We start from the raw sequence: 20,645 nt of genomic DNA, 5'->3' as shown, positions 1-20,645 counted from the left end.
TTAGATATAGAAGGAAAAGTGATGGACTTTTATAAATGATGCTGTTGGAAGCATGACTTTGAGTAATGAACACTTAATCCCTGCCAATTGTGACAAAGCTGTTATTTTGATAAATCTCTTAAGTTTGGAAATGTGGCCAGCAGAATTGCATCTGGAAGTGCTGCAAATTATAATGGGTTCCAGATACTTTTCTAGCTGTAAAAATTCCCAATACTGGACAATAATTCCTTTCTTTTTGTTTCTTTTTTTAATATGACAGATGACCATGGATGAAAAATATGTAAACAGCATTTGGGATCTCCTGAAAAATGCCATCCAAGAGATCCAGCGTAAGAACAACAGTGGTCTCAGTTTTGAGGAACTGTATAGGAATGCATATACTATGGTGTTACATAAACACGGAGAAAAACTTTACACTGGACTAAGAGAAGTAGTCACTGAGCATCTCATAAACAAGGTACTTAATAATATTCTGTATTAAAAACATTCTCTCTTTATGATATGCAAGCTGATCTCTATACAGTTGTGGTTTATCTGACAAAAATCCAAATTTGATACATGGGCTGAAGTAAAACCCAGTTACTATAACATAGCAGTCTCAGACTAATGCCAAGCATAAATGGATTTCATATTGAAGAAAATTACTTCTGTTGAAAACTGTTAATGAAAAATGACACACACAAATTTTGAATGTGTACAAATGTGTTTTTGCACAAATGTTGAATAGTTGTCAAATTTTCTGGCTTTTTGATAGGGTTATCTCAGGTCATTTCTCTGGTTCGCTTACTAATAAGTAATAACCTCACTTTTCAGTCTGCAAACACACTAGGTCCCTGGATAAGAACCTATTTGTTGTGGGCTGTTGTTCATGAGCTAATGAAATGGAGCTGTGCTGGGATTACATTATTTAGTCACCAGGCAATGCGCACAAACCTCTCTCCCCCTCTCCCTCCCTCCCTCCCTCCTAAAAGGTCTGCATTCTTAACATTTTCAGCCTTTTCAAAACATACATTTAAGTCAGTCAGAAACATAAATAAACAATCTCCCTCATTCTGAAGATGAGAGAGAGATCCTTCCAACCTTTGCTTTGATGTGCGAGATATGGACCCCTTTGGGTCCTGTCTGGATAAGAAAAGTGACCCAAGTTTGGGTCTGTTTTAACTATTGTGTGTTAGTGAACCTAGTCTAAATTTACTTTTGCTAAGTAAAAGCAGCTCTGAAGATTTCCTATTGGAACCATGACCAGAAATCTAGGTAGGATATCCAGTACTTTTTTCTTGTAGCAGAATCCAAACCTGCCTGTCTTCTAACTTATTGCAGTCCAGAGAGCAGCTGCTTTTCTGTAACTTCTTATCTCCAGGCCTCTTACAGAATTGTAGCTAGTCTTGCTTTAGACAGTTTTAGTTTAAAAAGTCTTTAGATGTGTTTTGTCATAGGATTATAGGAAAGCGGGGCTGGAGGGGACCTCACAAGGTTATCCTGCCCAAGGCAGGATCATGCTAGCCAAGTGTCCGTTTAACGTGCTTTTGAAAGTTTTTGAGCATGGAGATTTGTACAGCTTCTTTAGGTAGCCTGTTCCAATACCTGACCAAATTTACAGTCAGAAAGTTCTTCCTAACCTTCAGCCTAAATTGTCCCTGCTGTAGGTTAAGGCCATTGCTCTTAGTTCTTTTCCCTACAGCCACAGAAAAAAAACCTGTCTCCATCCTCTCTATAATCACCCTTCAGGTGTTTGAAGACTGTTATCTAATATCCCCATAGTAATTTTTTTTTTCTCCAGGCTAAATAACCCTCATGCTTTCAATCTTTCCTCATAAGTTTCATTTCCCAGGCCTCTGATCATTTTTGTTGCCCTGCACTGAACTCTTTCCAAACTGTCCATGTCCTTGAACTGTGGGGCCCAAAACTGGATCCAGTACTCCCAGGTAAGGCCTCATATATAAATGTAATGCAGGTTAAGTACAAAGAGACTGAAGTATTCTACAATCCCATAATGATTACTGATTGGTGCTGCATCATCATTTATTTTTATTTTCACAGTATGTACATTCTTTGCCTATGCTACTTGTGTAAAACCTGGCGTATGCCTCAGATGTTTAGTTTCCTGTGAATTTTGTCTATCTGTTGCTTAGTTTTGCTTACAGTCAACACTGGGTGATTATATTGTTGCAGTCGACTTTTACTCATTTAGATTGGGATTTGAATCCTAATACAGATCACCACCCCCAACTCCCCAATAACTAAGCTTTTTATTATGTAAAATGCTTAGAAGAAATGTACATTTTTGGCTCTTTCCAAAGCTACAGTTTTTTTCTTTCAGGACTTACTTAATGTTAAGGATCTATTTTAAATTTCACAGCTGGTGAAATTATTCTAACCAAAAGTCTTCATAAATCTATATTCAAAGAGAAAATTCTAGATGTTAGAGCTGATTGTAAAAATCTAAACAAAACATTTCCCACTGAAATTTGCTGATTGTTCATGGCCTGATTTTTTTTTGTCTGGTAGAACTGACACCTGTTTGTGAAATATGGAGTTTCTCTGTGAAACAAAATTATATTTTTCTGTCTACTCCCAGTATATGTCCTTGCATTTTACAGGTTACGGTCTCATTGATTCAGTGTACCAGTCATGCTGCTTGCATTGTATATTGTAACATAAGAGCCCAGTTCAGGGTTGTTTAAGGATCATAGACTGCAGAACTTAGGCAGCTGTTACCCATTTATGTGAAAACATTTCTTTATAGTTAGTGGTATTCAGATTTGGAATATGGAAGTGTATTTCTGCTGTGGCATGCTTAGGAGCTCCTTTTCTGTAATCCTTATTTAACTGATAGCTGTAATTTATGCTCAGCCAGCATTTACATTAGAAAAGACCAGACACTTAAGGAAAAAGTTTTATATACAGTTTTCAAAAATTGGCATACTAGTCAAGAGTGTTTTTGTGATCATCAGGGATCCTGGTTTTCTCTGATTTAAAAATTGCATATTCTCTGATTTAAAAATCCAAAATCCATGATAAAAATTAAAGGTCCCCCACAGCTTCCCCCCTCCCCTCCCCCCCAGCGCTGCTGGTGCTCCACACTCCCCACCACAGTCTCAACAGCTCTCCTGATGCCCCTCACAACAGCCCCACAGACATGCAGACACAGACATACACAGACACTGACACTCACCCCAGCAGGTAAGTGTGTGTGGGAGGAAGGGGTGGGGCAGGGCAGGGGAAAGGGAAAGTGCTGGGGGGTAGACCAAGAAGCAGGGGGTGTGCCCTGTGCCCACTCCCAGGAGCCAGGGCCTGGGGGTGAGAGCAAGGGTGCCACTGCAGGCCACACACATGCCAGCTGGCCTGACGGGGGGGTTTGCACACGGAGGCTGCCACCGCAACTCTGCCACTGTACCCTGTGCTGTGATCCCACAGCTGGCTGCACAGCTTGGTGGGCAAGTGGTGCAGGGCACGGCAGCAGCAGTGCAGTGGCAACCACTGTGTGCGGGCCACATACATGCTGCCCGGCTGGGTCATAGAAAAGGGGGCCTTGCATGCACCAGCTGCCACTGTACCGCTGCTTATGCCCCATGACCAGCTGCACAGCTCTGCAGTGGTGCAGGGTGATGGTGGCTGTGTGCTGGCTGGGGGGCTTTGCAGGTAAGCCCTGCCACCGCAGAGCCATGCCCTTCACCCCTGGATCCTAGAGGTAGGTGTGGCTTGGGGGCTGTGGGGCAGGGCTGGGGAAGATGGTTGGGGGCTGAGGGAGTGGGGGGTGCTACCGGCCCCAGGCAGCACACTGCAGCCAGAAGCAGGGCCAGGGGGTGAGGGCGGGGTGTCCCTCTGCGGGGGGCTTTGCGGGCAAGCGATGCAGGGTGCAGTGTGGTGGTGGTGCCCGCCGTGTGCAGGCTGCACACATGCCGCCTGGCTGCCTGCCCAGGGGAGGGGGAGAAGGAGGCTGGCATGTGGCCAGCTGCAGAGCTGGTTCTGCAGCGGCGGTGAGGGATGGTGGCTAGGGGGGTGTGGGAGCTCGCATGCAGCGGCCGTTGCTGCTTACCCGTAGGGCCGTGCCAGTGGTGATGGCTGCTGCCTACAAAATCTCGCTGCGGAGCCGTGCCTGGAGCTGGGCGCAGAGTGGCAGTGTGGTGGCGGCCGAGCGGCATGCAGCCGTCACCACACTGCTGCTGCCCATGCGGCCAGCCGCACAGCTCTGAGCATGGCTCCGCGGTGGCAGCGGGAGGTTTTGTACGCAGCAGCCATCACCGCTGGTACGGGCAGCCCCACGGGTAAGCAGCAGCAGCCGCTGTGTGCCAGTGGTGACAGCCGCTGCATACAAAACCTCCTGCTGCCACCATGGAGCCCTGCTCGATGCTGTGCAGCTGGCCTCAGGGGGCAGTGGCAGTGTGGTGGCAGCTGTGGCCATTGCACGGGATGGTAGTGGGGATGGCTGCATGCTGCCCGGCTGCCACCACACTGCCACTCTGCGCCCAGCTCCAGGCATGGCTCCGTGACGAGATTTTGTAGGCAGTGGCCATCACTGCTGGCACGGGCCCTACAGGTAAGTGGCAATGGCCGCCTCATGTGAGCTCCCCTGCCCCCCTAGCCACCATCCCTCGCCGCCGCTGCAGAGCCGGTCATGGAGCTGTGCAGCTTGCCACATGCCAACCTCCTTCTCCCCCTCCCCTGGCCAGGCGGCATGTGTGCAGCCTGCACATGGCAGGCACCACCACACTTCGTCTTGCATCGCTTGCCCGCAAAGCCTCCCGTAGAGGGGCACCCCTGCCCTCACCCCCTGGCCTTGCTTCCGGCTGCAGTGTGCTGCCTGGGGCCAGCAGCACCCCTCACTCCCTCAGCCCCTAACCATCTTCCCCAGCCCTGCCCCAAGCCCCATTTACCTCTAAGCTACAGGGGTGAAGGGCAAGTCTGAGCCTGAGCCGAGCCTTGGCTGCCTCAGAGGCTCAGGCCCTGCCCTTCCCCTCTCACTCCTCCTCTGGGCAGGGCTGGGGGTTTCCCATCCTTTCTGCAATTGGCTCTTGCAGGCTGGAGCTGTGTCAGCCTGCAAGAGCTCTTTGCAAAAGCGGAGAATCCGCAGATTTCTCTGCTAAAAGGGAAACCCACGTTTTCTCCAATAAACCGGAATCCGTGGTTTTCTCGTTTTTTTTCCATGGGAAACGGAAAACCCAGATCTCTGCTGATTATGGACTTCAGTCATATTTGCTGGTCATTAATACTATCTGTGAACAGTGACATTGAAATATTGTCAGTATAAAATTTAAATATAAACTACCCTCACTATTGCTTCTAAGCCTTCTGTGGCACATCATAGTTGAACTGGTCTCCCTGTTCTTGCCCTTGACCTGTCTTTTTAGCCTCACCATAATACTTTCCCTGACATGTCTCGATCCCACATGTTTTAGCTCAGGAGTGGCCAACCTGTAGCACAGGTAGTACAGTCAGCCTCAGTGTGTGGCACATGGGACACTGGGGAGGGCACAGATAGCACAGCAACAGGTTGGGCAGGAAGCAGTGCAGTTCAGGCAGGTGACACATGATAGGAAGCAGAAAGGAGAGGAAGTTGGGCAGGGATTGTAGAGTAAGGAGTAGAAAGCAGAGCAGGAGATCAGGTGGAAGAAGGGGATCAGAATGTCACTTCATGGGGCTAGACTAGCTGGACTAAACATTATCATGTGGGACATTACATGACTAGACTGTTTGCTATGTTGCATCTTTAACCCTATAAGAAAAGAAATGTCATAACTAGCACAGTCCATGTAACAGCGTTTAATTCTTAACTCACTGTATGCATTTGATTATTTTTTATTAAAAAAATAGCCTCTGTGTTTAAGATTAGAGAGAGAGAGTTTGATTTCCTTAAAAGCCCAGAAGCTTCAAACTCTTATGCTGGCGCTCAGCCTTGTAAATATAGGGGATGTTTATAGATTCTGAAGTGTTACACCCTTAGTTTTAAATCCATACGTTGATGTAAGCCTAGAAAAACTTAAATGCATGTGCAAATATCTTTAGCATCTTTATTGCCAATGTGCTAATCAGAAATACTAAATTCTCTTGCTAGTTAAAAAGGAAATGAAAAAAGCTGGTGATAGGATTCTGGGAAACCTGAAAAATTCTAAGAAAAGCTCAGGAAGAGCTGTCTTGTTAGCAGAAGAGGATAAACAGCAGCTTTTTACTTTAGTACACATCATTGCTTCTATGTGGGGGTATTTTCTCCAAAATATGAACCCAGTATTTTGGTTGATAATCCTAGGTTCTTGGGTATTACTGCCAGACTGCATTGTGGGATTGTTCCTGCAGTGCATGCTGGAATATTCTAGTAGGAGCTAGGTGAAAGTCGTGACTGCCCCATGTTCTTCCTCTTCCATTTTTCTAGGTTTTTAACTTGTGTTAGAGGAAACATTTTGGTGCTGTGATATTGGTAGTTGGGCATACACTGCAGCTTGTGCGGATGCATCTGAAATATCACTGGCCAGTTGCAGCTTTCCAAGCCATTCATTTTATCAGCAGTTGAAGTTTGCTGCAGTTTCTCAGCCCCTTCTCACTTCACCCACCCCAGTTGCAGAATTAGAATGTGGTTAGGAGAGTAGGAAGATTGAGAAACTGCCTGAGGAAGGATTTTTCCTAGGAACAGCTTCGCTCTGTGCAGCACCTTTTCTGTCACCAGCTGGTGGGCCAGGCTATACTGAAGACCTGGGATGTCCAACAGTATCTACAGAACTTCAGGTCTTTTCTGGGAAGTCTGTGGAGAGCTTACTCCAAAGGTATAAAAGTAGTACAATGATGTGAGAAGTCCGATACCATTCAGAAATGAGTGCTTATTGCCATTTGGGAACCCAGGACTCCCAGTTGGTATTGGTTACTTGCTAACCAAGTTGAGGCTGTTGTGATGAAGGTGTATGCTGCTACTGAAAAGGTGATGTTATATAGCCTGCCCAGTCCTTTGGAGTTTATTGGTGTCTTTGCACATATGTGGGAGTTGACCCACATTCTGACTATTTGCCTGTGCCAATACTGTGTCTTGCAGTTCAGAAACAGGTACTTCTCTCTTGTGGTCCAGTGTGTGTTTCACCATTGTGTCATTCTTGACAGCATTAATACCATTGATCTCAGTCAGTTCGTATTCTCGAGATTTTAAGGAACTCTTGCTTTTCTTTTATACAGATAGGGCCATTTGCTAGTAAAGGTAATTCTGCGGATGTCAGTGGTGTCAGCATTCTTATTCTCAGTGCCTTGCTTATGGTGTACTAGTAGTGCCACTGAAGCCTTTCACTGGATGTTTGGACTGCAGAAAAGAATTGTTTGGCTACTATCTAACTAAATAGTTCTCCTTTGGGAAATTGGAGGGTAAATGGTAATAGCTAGCTAGAAACCCTGATGCAGCTGAACAACACCTGCTTTGAATTATAACTACATGCTTTGATCTGCAAGAGCGAAGAAGAGAAGTCCTGCTGTGCACTGGAAAGCAGAGGTACCAGACTTTCAGGATGCGCTGACTAGACTGAGTGAAACCCCATCTCTCTTTAGAGCAGGTGTGGGCAAAATACAGCCCACAGACCAAATCTGGCCCATGGAAGGGCTTTGTCCGTCCTGCAGTGGGTTCCTTGGTCCCACCTCCTAGAGGCACCGCTCTGCTGTGGCGCATCCTGCCATCCCCTGGGCATGCAGCGTGGCTGGGTCGGCTCCTTCTGGCTGCTGCCACCACTGTCCCTAGCCCCGCGGTAGTGGCAGGTACCAGCACCTGCAGCCCTGATTCTGTACACCCTGCACTGGCTCCAGGCTTGCCCACCCAGGCTGAGCTGCTGCAGTGCAGGAAAGAAACTACTGCTCAGTGTGGGGCAAAAGTGGCCCCTCCCCCTCACCGCTGCCAGCACATTGAAGTGTAGCTCCCTGGAGCCCACGCTGGACTGCCCTTCCTCTCCACCGCATCACTTCTGCTTCTTGGCTGCCCCATGGAGCAGTGGTGGCAAAGCAGAGCAGACACAGGGCAGCCCCGCACAGGCTCTGGGTGGCTGCACCAGGAAATGCTGACAAGGGGAAGGAGTTGCTTTTGCCCCACGCTGACTAGCAATTTCTCTCTCGCACTGCCACTGCTGAGCCCGGGCCCCAGTGCTGGCTCCGGGCTCGCCCCTCTGGGTTGAACGGCAGCGGCAGTGGCAGCACCAGAAAGGAACTGGTGCTCAGCATAGGGCGGGGAAGAGGGAAACAGCTCCTCCCCTTGCTGCTGCTGGGAAGTTTTAGGTGCAGCCACCCGGCGCCCGTCCCACCCCAGGCTGCCCTGTGGTTCCATCACTGCCACCTCTGGGCTGCCCTGCATGGCAGCAGTGACAGTGTGGAGCAGCCCCAGGGAGCCCAGAGGCAGAGGTGACGGAGCCGCACGCCAGTCTGGTATGGTGCGTGCTCTAGGCAGTTGCACCAAAAATTGTGGCGCTGGGGCTGCATGCTATTGGCAGTGGTGAGAGAGATGCCGCAGGGTGCGCGGGCTCTGGGCTGTTGCGGTTTGGGGGCAGGGGCAGGTGCTGACCGGCTCAGGGGGGCGCTTGCTTGGGCTCCCACGCATACTCAACATTATCTTGAGACCCCCCTCCCTCCTCCCACCTCCCACAGATCTGACAAACATATCCTCCCCCACACTCGCACCTGCATGCCCCTGGGGGGGCACCCTGATTACAGCTGCACGCACACACCACATACACACCCCTAGCCACCCTACCCCTCCACACATGCCATAGCGTCCCACAGACCCCATACCCACCTACACACACATCCCCACAAACCCCCCATACCCACCCACACGTACCCCCCTGTGTCCCCCACACCCCACATACATATACAGCTCTCCACAAACCCAATACCCCCCCCACACAATATACAAGAGTAAGTCTTCATTTTGAGCTATTATGCAATCACGTCTATATATACAGCACAAATGCACACAAATCAGGACAAAAAAAGTTTTTGAAATAAAATTTTAAAATATTATTACAAATGTTTGATTTTTAGTATATAATTTGTTGGGGGGGGGTTCCAAGATGGCAAACTCCCTTCCCAGAAGGAGTACTTCCAGGGGCAAGGAGAGGGACTTCCAATGGCAAACTTTAGAGGTTGGGGGTGGGACCTCCAGTTCCAAGATGACGACCAGGGGGTGGGGCCACCCTTGCAGCCCTTGACAGCTCACCAAAACTCGTTAAGCGGCCCTCCAGCCAAAATAATTGCCTTGCTTTAGGGACACAGTACAGTGATGCTTTGCATGCCTATTTTGTGGAAAGGATGTGAAGTTTTGGATTATGTGCCTGGCCTAATCCTCACTTTTACTTGTGTTCTAGGGGCTGGGGGGTGGGGAGGTGCTTTAATTATTCCGCCTCCAAGAGCTGGTCTAATTAAAGTGCCTCAGCATCATGTATCAGTGTCCCCAAACTTAGAAATGGCAGCGGGGGCACTTGAACTAAAGCTCACTCAAGTGTGGGGACGCTGATCATAGAAACATAGAAAATTAGGTTGGAAGGGACTTCAGGAGACCATCTTGTTCCAACCCTTTGGTCAATGCAAGACCGTCCCCACGTAGATGGTCCCAGCCAAAGCTTTGTCTATCCGGGTCTTAAAAACCTCCAAGGATGGAGAGTCCACCACCTCTCTGGGTAACCTGTTCCAGTGTTTTACTACCCACCTGGTGAGAAAATTCTTCCTAATATCTAACCTAAACTTCCCTTGCTGCAACTTCAGACAGTTGTTCCTTGTTCTGTCATCTGCCACCATTGACAACAATGTAGCTCCACCCTCTTTTGAGCCTCCCTTCAGGTAGTTGAAGGCTGCTATTAAATCCCCTCTCAGTCTTCTCTTCTGCAGACTAAATAAGCCCAGTTCCCTCGGCCTGTCCTCAGAAGTCATGTATTCTAGTCCCCTTATCATTTTTGTTGCCCTCTGCTAGAGACTGTCCAATTTTTCCACATCCTGTCTGTAGTGGGGGGCCCAAAACTGAACACAATACTCCAGATGTGGCCTCATCAGTGGTGAGTAGAGGGGAATAATCACTTCCCTTGACCTGCTGGCAACACTCCTACCAATGCATCCCAGTTTGCTGTTAGCCTTCTTGGAAGCAAGGGCACACTGCTGGCTCATATTCTGCTTATTGTCCACTGTAACTTCCCAAGTCATTTTCTGCAGAGCTGCTGCCCAGCCACTCACTCCCCAGCCTGTACTGGTCCAGGGGATTGTTCTGTCCTAATTGCAGGACTTTGCACTTGTCCTTGTTGAACCTCACAAGATTCCTTTTGGCCCAATCCTCCAATTCATCTACGTCACTCTGAATCCTGGTCCTACCCTCCAGTGTATCTACTACTCCCCCCAACTTGGTGTCATCTGCAAACTTGCTGAGGGTGCCCTCTATGCCATCTTCCAGGTCACTGATGAAGACATTGAAAAAAAAACTGGCCCCACAACTGACATATGGGGCACTCCACTTGATACCGGCTGCGAACTAGACACAGAGCCATTGATTACTGCCCTCTGATATGCAAGACTAAGAGGCTGGCTGGAATGCAGTAATAACCACGCTCCAGCAGACTCAATTAATTGACGTGCTTTATTTACAGTGCATCAGAGCAGCCTTCATGTTCATGTACAGGCACTCTGAGTTCCTTGCTACAGTAATGGCAGATGGAAGCATAAACTCAAATCCAAGGCCTGCTTTGCATGAGATTAGAAAACGAAACAAAAAACCCCCCTTTTTAATGTGGTAACAACAGCTGTATAAACTAAAGGCTAAGGAACATAGCAGTTCACTGATCTTGGAACTGTCTTTTCACTGCAGAAGGGCTCAACAATTGCTGTGACTAGCCTTTCTTCTTGGCCATGTCTTGGGAATCTGTGTTAGGAGTTGGCGTTTCACCTGGGCTGGAGGAATTCAAGGAACACGGTTCCCATAGTGGGCTGTTGTGCTGTCGGAATGGGAGCTGCTGTGTACTAGAAATGAACCATTACTCCTGACTGGAGCTCTCCAGAGGCTATAGAAGTGGGGCTGGTGAACCCTGAGGCAGTAGTGCAAGCATTGGTGTGCCAAAGCAAGAGGAGGATCAAAGTGAGTAGCAGCCTTGATGGAATTTGCTTTCGAAGGTTGTTAGTTCATTATTTCAGTCAGTTACTTGTCTGTGGCTGGAATGGTATAGTTACTTATTTGGAAACCAGGGAAAAACCAGCTCTGCCTTGCAACATTAGAGCCTTACTAAGGCACTTTTGTCTAAAAATCCATTTAAAATTCCCTGCAGATGTGCTCAAAGCTTGCTCCACCATACAAGGACTTGCAGTTATCTCCCCAAATACCTGAAAGTGCCTTGTAAATACCATGCCTAGTTTGCTTATTGCAACAATGTAGTTTTTAATAGACTGAAAAAATGCATTAAAGTCTTTTGTTTATTTTATACCTTTGTAAATGTTTTCCTAAGAGTTTAAAAAAAAAAAAAAGCCTCACTAAGATTTGTATTGGTAACAAACATGCACTGGTGTACTGACTTAACTTCCTTCATGATTAAAATGTGCTGTGTACTGTATAATAGAACTACTGGGTGCTTCACTGTCAATAAGCTCATTTCCATAATAAAGTATTATTTTTTTAATCTCATGCAGTTGGTTGGTGACCACATGGCATTGCAGGATGGGGCTAGCATTGGGGCAGGAAGGAAATGGGCAAGCTGACTAGTGAGGAGGACACCTTTTTGAACACACATGTGGGCTAGGTGGTTGACTTCGTAAGGAGGTCAGGAGAGAGAACTGAGGAAATGTACATGTTGGGGGTGGGGCAGTCTGGTGAAGGGTGGAGGTCAGCAGGGGTTTGCACTGGAAAGCTGGGAAGCTAACTTACATTTCTGTCAGCTATAGCTGCATTTTGAGCATGTGTAGGAACTCGGAAGAAGAGAGGATAAAACTTGCAAAGGGGTCTAGCTCACATTTGTCCAATGTGGCAATGTACAACACTGGTAATAATTAAAAAATCAGGTTTCGATCAAAAGATGCCGTATTAGCAATTTATTGTAGTGATATTTTTGCTGACTTCTACAGTATTGCTATCAGCTTAATTTTAGTTAGGGGTGTTGGCTGGGTGTTCAGGGCTACCTGTATGGGGGCTGCCATACTTGGGCATGTTAAGCAGATAATTATGACAGGAGATTTCTTGTCCATTGGCCATCCAAGACAAAGCATGGGTCTTTCCTGTTCCAAAAGTTTGTCAAAGTCTTCATAATATAAGCATGTGTAAAATATCTGTGTAGACAAGCCCCTGGTCATGGTAGATGAAATAATATAACTCCAAGCCATTGATTTGTGTTATATGGTGAGCAGGGCTATAAAGTGACTACAGATTCCTGTGCTGTGATTCAAAATTATGGTGGCCTTAAGGGGAAGTAGTAGTATTTATTACTACTTAAGGTGGAAAGATTTAGATCATCTTTTTTGCACTCTTAAAACCATCTTTATATGAGCTGTACTTTTAGAAACATTCCAAATCCTTAGTTAACAGGAAATACAGACTTTTCTGATGGCATATTACTATCTTCCCATAACTGGGAACATCTAGCTGTTGAATAAAACTGTTTAATTATTGGTCTTTCATTTTAAAAAAAACGGTGTACATGTGATTCAGTTTCATATGGCTATTCTTGCAAGATGCTAATCCTGGTTTTCAGAGTGCAGTTATCAGTGTATTCGCACCCAAGACAAATGTCTTCATGAAGTACTTCCCTCAGTTTGAAGCGAGTGTTGTTGGGATTTAAAGCGCACTCGTTTATCTAGACTGTTAGACTAGGAGCCAATATCTTTGGGTCCTTGGACCCCTCTGCCCCAGACCTTAGATCACCAAGCTGATTAAACAGTCGCACCTGAGAATAAAAGGTGTTATGGGAGAAAGAAAAAGAGAGAGTTATTTAACAAAAATAACAAGAAGTTTGTCCTAGCAGGGCCTTTTTGTTCCAGCAACTTTATCTCTAGTGTAATATGGGGGGAGGGGGGAAAACTACAGGAAAACATATTCAGTGACGGATACTGAATATGCTCCCAATCTTGATGCTACAAGAAGGTAATTATTTGGAAAAGGGTTTAAATATTAAGCTTAAACCTGAAGTTCTTTTGAGTCTTCAGACTGTTCCCAAATAAAGTAACTACATGAAATCTTCAGCAGTTGTTATACACACTTGGAATATACAAATACTAACATTAGCCAGGGAAATTCAGTGCCTTTATTGCCTGTGTATGAGCCAGTAAAGCCAGCATTTTAAAAATAAAAACGTGTTAATTTTTAATTATGTAGTTCTCCTGGCAGTGTTTCTTTTTTACTTCCCTGTCCAAAGGCTTTTGGTCTCTGTTTTTATTAAGGAGGAATAGGCATGCTATTTATGGAGTATAGTTGCTTTTATAAGGAAAAAAGAGGGGGGGAAATGCAAAATGCCTACAGGGTATAAAAACAACTCTAACTAGTTTACAGATTGCGTTACTTTATGGATAATTAGTAATACATTATAAAACATGTAATTTGGCCAGGGACTGTCCATATACTTAACACCTCTTCCGGTTTTCAGTTTAGCATTTCTTATGATTTTTACTTGAAGCTGTGTATAGAGCTGGATTTTAATTGCTAGCCTATAGATAAGGGGTACTTGACCATCTCCCAACACAGACTAGCTTTCTTTTTAGGGAAGGAGAGGATTCTGACTAGTAATAGAGCTGAACCAGGGATCAACAACCTATGATCTGTGGAGTGCATCTAGCCCACAGAACCATTGGTTCTGGTGGGGGCAGCTCTGCATCTGCCTAGCCATCACTGACCCAAACTGGGTCACTCCAGCTCCCAGTCCAAAAAGATTGCTGACAGCTGGACTAGAGGAAAGGGCAGAAACGATATCTTAAAGGAGGAGGTATACTTCCAGTGCATCATACCATGGATAAACCCATGGAGGAATTTGTGGTGTTGGACTGGTAAGTTTTTATTTGGCATTTAAATACCCAAACACTGCAAAGTTGTACTAGTAAATGGGGGGGGACCCAAAAGACCAGTGAGAGAGCCTGGCCTGTGGTTTCTTTGTGTAAGATCCCTGCTACAATAAATAAGATACAGTTCCAACCTCCCCCATCAAAATAAAGGTTTGTGAACTGGGTGGACACATAGCTGCAACAAACAGCAGTGTGGGACCATTGATATGCTCCAGTTTGCTGCATTGTTTATTTCAAAAGGTGCCACTATGATCAGCTGGACAAGACTAGCAATAAGCATCACCTGATCAGAGAAAACTTATCCTTCGAAGTAAAAGCTGCAGATCAACAGCTCTCAGTATCCCATTTGGCTGCAAGCTAATCACTGGGATACATGACTGCAAAGCTTTGGTCTAAGGTAGCCTCTCTTACTCGTAGAATGCTCTTTTCAATTTTTTTTTGCCAGTCCCTGCTATCTGACCTTCCCCGGTATCTCCTCATCCTGCCCTTCTAGATTTGCCAAGTTGGTTGTTCCATCTAAACTTGTTTTCAAAAGTAATATTTTAGAGCATTTTCTGGTGTTTTGGGTTGATCCACATTAACATGTTTCTGTTGGCAATAAGTGTCTTTTATACATTAACTAGTAATGTTTTATGTCTCAATGTCTTGGGTTAGAAAATTTTCCTTTTTATTTTTCTTGTATTTAGTAAATAGTTGAATAATTGGTCTAAAGTGTACTTGCATAGTTTTTATTTGTATTAAGGATTAATCTTGCAGAAATGAAACAGTTACTTAATTTTGTTTGCAGTGAATATCAACAGAACAAAGTACAGGTATATATCCAATGATAGTCACTTAGTTCTGACATTAAATAAGTGTCAGTTCAGAAATAAATAAAAGAAAAATACTTGCTAGAAAAAATAAGTTACTTTATTCTTACTCTGAGAATTCGGACAATATCTTGGACGCAGATACTGTTAGTAATCTCAGATCTGATTCTAGCAATGGCACTGAGAATCTATCTCTACTGATCTTCTTTAAACTCAACAAATGTCTAGCTCTTAGTATCTGGGATACTTGAGATAGTGGCACAGCAGATATGTAGAGAGCAGGGAACTTTAGATTTGAAATGGAACTTTTGAGACCTCAAGCTAAATAGCAAGAACTGATAGGTAATATGCCAGTATCTTTCTGTTCTGTTACAGGTGCGAGAAGATGTGCTAAATTCATTGAATAACAACTTTCTTCAAACACTAAACCAAGCATGGAATGATCATCAGACAGCTATGGTGATGATTAGAGACATTCTGATGTATATGGTGCGTAACTGCAGTATTATATTTTTTGCCATGCATAAGGTAAACTACTCATTTCTTGTACATCACAGGGGCTGTTTAGAGGGTGATAAATAAAACATGAGCAGTACTCTGCTTTTTAAGATAAATACTTGATCTCAATGATAAACTATTAAAACCTTTATAGAGAAGACAGTGGCAGAAGAGAAATGATTGAAAATGTGTTTTGCTGTCACCCTGTGCTTCTGGAGTGAAAAGGCTTTCCAAAGCCAAACAAAAGAAAATGTAATTGTTTTAACATACCTGGCTTATTTTTGTGTGTAGCTAAGCAGTCAGTTCTGATTTGTTTTTTTCTCAGTGCCAAAGAGAAGAATATTTCTTTTTCATAGGTAGTCTAGTATCCTATCCTAAGATGTTGCATGATATTTTCAACTTTTTATGTAACTGCTGCTTGTTACTTGGTAGGTGTTAGCACTCAACGTACATCTAAGGTTGCGCTGCAGCCAGAATCCACTATGAAATCATGTCTTTATCATCTCTAAGTTTGGCTTTGTAACTGAGTGGTTTAGAAATTGTCAAAAATACACCTTTTCAGACTTTGGTAATCTAATCCAATTATCTCAAAGTTAGAGGAGGACACAAGCATTATTCTGATTTGACTTTTTGCTGTGTTTAATGTTTCCCTATAACACAAAACCTGACGGTGGTTCTCTTTTCACATTTTCCATGTAGTCAAGTCTCCTCTGACTATATGGCTAGGGATAGACATTCAGAAAACCTGAGGCTGAATTGATTCAATCTTTGCAGGTTAGTCTAACCTGCCTAGGCTGAATCAGCTTGTAACCCTACAGACATTCCCTCTGGACTAAAAAAAAAAATGCGGGAACATGCCTGCAGTGGCTTAGGCTAGAAGCTGGTGTGGGGGGAGCACTAGAGCAGCCCTCCCTTCCCTTCCATAGCGCTGAGCTGAGAGGGCGGGGTGTGGCCAGGCCCTGGCAGAATGGTTTGATATGGGAGGGGTCTATCCCCTTCCGGGTCAGCAATGGGGCCAATCAGGGATTTAGTTGTACAGCAGGGAGCATTTATCACCCTATCAGCAAAACAAAAGGATTTCTCATTATTTCAAGCTCTTCTTAAACAACTTTTTCCAAAGAAGGATTGGAGGGACATTACCAGCCACCTGCTGATTAGCTCCAAAAAGCCCTAAGCAGTACTGTCCTGTCTGCCTAGTTTCCCACAGTACAGACCGCAGCCAGCGTGTGGTATGCTAGCTAATACTGAGGTGTCTATGTATGGCAGAGAAGGAGGGAGCATGGGAGGGTAAGAGGGAGGGGAGTAGGAGGAAGCCAGGCAGATGCTGCTGTACCTGCAGTATCTGCCAGAGCTCCAGCCAGGGAGGAGAGGGGAGGGGCAGTCCTGCTGGGCTGGAGCAGTGAGCAGAGTCCCACCCAGAGTTGCAAAGCAACTGGGATGCTAGAGAAGTCTGATTTAACTTAAACGAGTAAGGAGCCTGGGACAGGCATTGCATAAACCAGTTTGACCCAAATCATTTAAGTATCAGTATTCTGATACTACATTCAACCAAGTTTATATCAAACCAGTTTCAGCCATTTTTAAAACTGGTTTACGTGCACTGAACATCTCTTCTGTTACAGGTTTAAACCGGTTTCTGATCACGTAAACCAGTTTATGTGTAATGTCTGTCTCTAGCCTTCATGTGCTAGCTGAGTTTAAAGAAAATAGGTTGTAATTAAGCAAAGTGTTAAGTCTTATTTTGGATAATGCTGAGCCCAGCCCAACTTCAATACATTCTTTTGCTGTGGAACAGGGACAGGGCCATTAGAATACATATGTGAACATATTGAAACCATCTGATAGGAGGCTATCCTAAGGAATCTTCTGTATCCACTAGCTAACAAAGATGATCTTTTAATTTGGATAATAGAGGCCTTTTTGGATTTGTAGAGTAGTCTGTTTCAGTTAGTCAGTAGCTAAGGTCTTAGTAGAAGGCTTGTGTTTGAACTCCCAGGAAAGAAGTTTGACTTCTTGGTGAAGAGGTAAAACATGCTTTTGGAAAATGGCATAGTTCATTGGTCACCAGCCAGTCAATCTCAATCGACTGGTCTATTTATGGAGCCTCTGAGAGTCGATCTCAGTCTTTCAGAAGCTCCACGATTGGGAGCGACAGAACGCATGTGGCTGGGCTGAGCCATGCCCCCTGCTGCCTGGGCCAGGCTGGGTGACTGGGATCAGAGGCCAGGCGGCTCATTTGGGGGTCGGGGAGGCAGGGCGGGGCAGTAAATCCTGGGGTGCCCTTTACTTACAAAAAGCAATCTTCACCATAAAAAGGTTGGAGACCACTGGCATAGTTTGTCAGCAGACGGTGCTGGACTAGAGGTGGGTACTTGGGTCAACTGCTTTTTGCCTTACTAGTGATAACCTTTTTAATTTAGCTGACTAAAAAGTATTGAATGGAGAGTAGGAGACTGAAAACACTTTCATTTTAAGTAACTTTTTAATTCAGCATTTAAGCTTGACACTGGTCAGTGCAGAAAATTTGATATTGAATATCTAAAGTGCCTAATATTCTTTTGGGTACAACAGAATTTCCTTTCCAAAATGTCTGCTGCTTCTGTAATGTGTGCAACAATGTATGTTCCAAAACTGTGTGAAGGTTTGAATTTTGTCGTTTATATTGATTTTTCTGGTCAGTACTGCTAACCTGCTTACAAGATTTATTTTTTAGTAATGTTTGCTTTTTAAGGAAGTGCTTTTTGCAGTAATGATTACAAAACTGTTAAGCCCCAACCAGGAAGAAATTCCAGTTCTCATTTAAAATTTGTAATAGTATTGAACATTCATGTTTTAGTGGTGAGTTTCAGTAGGCTGGGCCAATGGGCCAATATTTAGAATAACAGTTCTAGTGAGGATGAGTACAGATGCTTCTACAAGTGAACAAAAGTTATGACTAATCAGTTCCTGAAAGTCTTATCATATTTTGGTGTATGGAGCTTTAATTCTATAATAAAACTTTAAGCAGCTATTGTTTAAAAAACAAAACAAAAACAGTAGTGAAATACCAGGTCAGCCCCTGGTATTAGTCAGAGAATGAATAGCAGTATGTTGTACTTTATATTTCCAAGATTCTGTGCAAATATTAATACTCAGCCCATCTGCAAATTAGCTGGGAAAGAATAATTTTCATTTTGCAGGTTAGGCTTTGAGACAAAGGTGCATTGCATGCCTAGTGTAAATAATACACTTGAAGCTTCGTCCAACATTCTGCTGGACCATTCTGTCTCTACCTACAGTAGATTAGCAAGAATGAAAGAACCAGAGTGCCAAAAGGTGGGACCCAAATATAGAGATAAAAGGAATGTATCATATTCACTTTGGGTATTAATTTAATATAGATTATATCAAGATTCACTAACGCGTATCAGTAAATTTAAGGAGAATAAGTCTGCACAGATCAGCTGAAATCAAAGATCACTCTCAAATTTTGTGTCTTGTGATCAGGAGTAACAGAAAAGCTTTTACTCTAAGGCATAGATTACTAATTGGATAAGAGAGCAAAAAGATTGATCTCTTGCTGTTACATGCAGTTCATAATAAGATAGGAATACCAGTTTTTTGACAGAATAAGGAAATGTCAATCTGTGTGATATCTGTAGATGTAACAATCAGTGTAATTTTTCACATGCATCTGAAATTACACCCTGTGCAATACCTGCTAGTTGTTGACCCCTACAGTAGATTTGGAGGCCTGGTGTTCTATCTTGATAGTTCCTGTTCTTACGTAAAATCAGTTTTTCAGTCAAGTACATGTAAAAGTAAACTTTAGGATTTCCAATTATTAATATTGCTAGCAAATAAATAACAGCACAGTATGTATCTAGATATCCTTCTATGATTCAAACAGAAATATGAAGTCTTACAGCTTAGTCTTAAAATTTTAAGAATTACTAAGTTTGCTAGACTGTTAGGGAAGTCTTGCCCAAATTCAGACTTAAGTTCTAAGAGGCATTGGATCTTCATTACACCTTCAGGTGAGAACCTCAGCAAAGGATGCCAGAGGAACGCATCTCAGAGCACTGAGCCCCTTTTTATTCCCCCTCCTCAAGCAAAGGCTTGCTACATTATTTGATAGAAACTTCAACAAATATGGTCAGAGAGGAGGTGCTCGTATGCCATCCTGTTGGTCAGCTAGAATGCACTGACATGAACCCTTAATCAAGATTTGATGTCCTAGGACTGGCTAGCCTTTTCAAGATGTTTCTTTCGCATGTGACTTAGTTCTTTTTACCCTACTGCCCTGACTCTTACTTATGCTAATATGGCCTGACTGAAAGTTAACACAGCTGACTGCTTACTAAAGCTGCTATAATGCAAGCTGAAAGGATTCTAGTTCAACATAAAATTCTATGCAATAAGACAAGATGGGTTATTATCCCCTACTTGGTCAACATGTTTGGTTGATTAAACAAGTGCTTTGCCTGGTTATCAATTTAATTTAACATGTGCTACAGCAGGTCAGCCAATCAGTTGATGCAATAAAACCAAGATGGATGATAGTTTGAAGCTACAAAGATGATCTAGTTGGCTCAGGAGCTACTAAAAGTTAAAAGCTTTAGCAATGAGCTTTTGTTCAGATGCAGACGTAATTACTCAAAACTAAGATGACTCTGAATATAAGACGACTGCCCCCAATAATTAGATTCTATATAGAAGATTTATAAATTTGTCATAATTTTCAAGGTATAGAATCTAGCTATTGGAAGTTTGCCTTGAATTTGTCCCCCTCCCTCTGCTACAACAGGGAAAATAAATTTGGGGGGTCTCCTTGCTCTCTGCCCTTCTACTCCCAACTTTTTCAAAGGGAGGGTCAAAACTTTTATATAAGCAAATTACAACAGGTACCCAGAGGCTTAGTTTGGGCAGAACTGATGCAGTTTACCTTTTTTGAAACTGCTGTAGTTTTAGCATGGGTACTCCATAAACATAGTTTTAAGCAGCACTCATAACTGGAACTGGATGTTTTTGTTGTGATCCTCCCAGGATCCTCCAAAATGTAAATGCAGATGAGGTGCAGGGCAGCCTCGTCTAGCTCTACCTTGTGGAGGGCAGGGCCACATTCGTCATATGCAGCAGGCTGAGATGGGGCAACAGAGGGATTCTCGTTGAACTGTTTGGGGCCCTGCTTTGTGATATTTTCCAGCCATTTAGGGCTGGCTAAGAAACAGGAAGTACTGGAAATAGGGGGGGGCCGGGGGCAAAGGTACAGCTTAGCTATGGGAGAGAAGAGGAAGTTGAAATATATCCCATGTAGTGGCTCACCATGACTTAAGTGTCAGCACTGAGGGGGACTGCATACACTGGGCACTATTATGTCTCATTCAG

The 20,645-nt window shown here is 44.2% G+C and overlaps 1 protein-coding gene across 1 annotated transcript in view; it reads left to right on the top strand.

Moving 5' to 3' along the window:
* CUL3 (cullin 3) overlaps positions 1–20,645 on the top strand; it is a 96,235-nt gene that overhangs the window by 31,805 nt on the left and 43,785 nt on the right. The window contains exons 2-3 of the mRNA XM_006276482.4: positions 260–457; positions 15,156–15,269. Of these exons, the coding sequence (XP_006276544.1) occupies positions 260–457; positions 15,156–15,269 (312 nt within the window). The remainder of the gene's footprint in view (positions 1–259; positions 458–15,155; positions 15,270–20,645) is intronic.

This window comes from Alligator mississippiensis, chromosome 7, assembly GCF_030867095.1.
Source record: "Alligator mississippiensis isolate rAllMis1 chromosome 7, rAllMis1, whole genome shotgun sequence".
NCBI classification, from domain to species: domain Eukaryota; kingdom Metazoa; phylum Chordata; order Crocodylia; family Alligatoridae; genus Alligator; species Alligator mississippiensis.
Note: the sequence above shows the minus strand (reverse complement) of the source record. Positions and strands in the feature narration are given on the sequence as shown.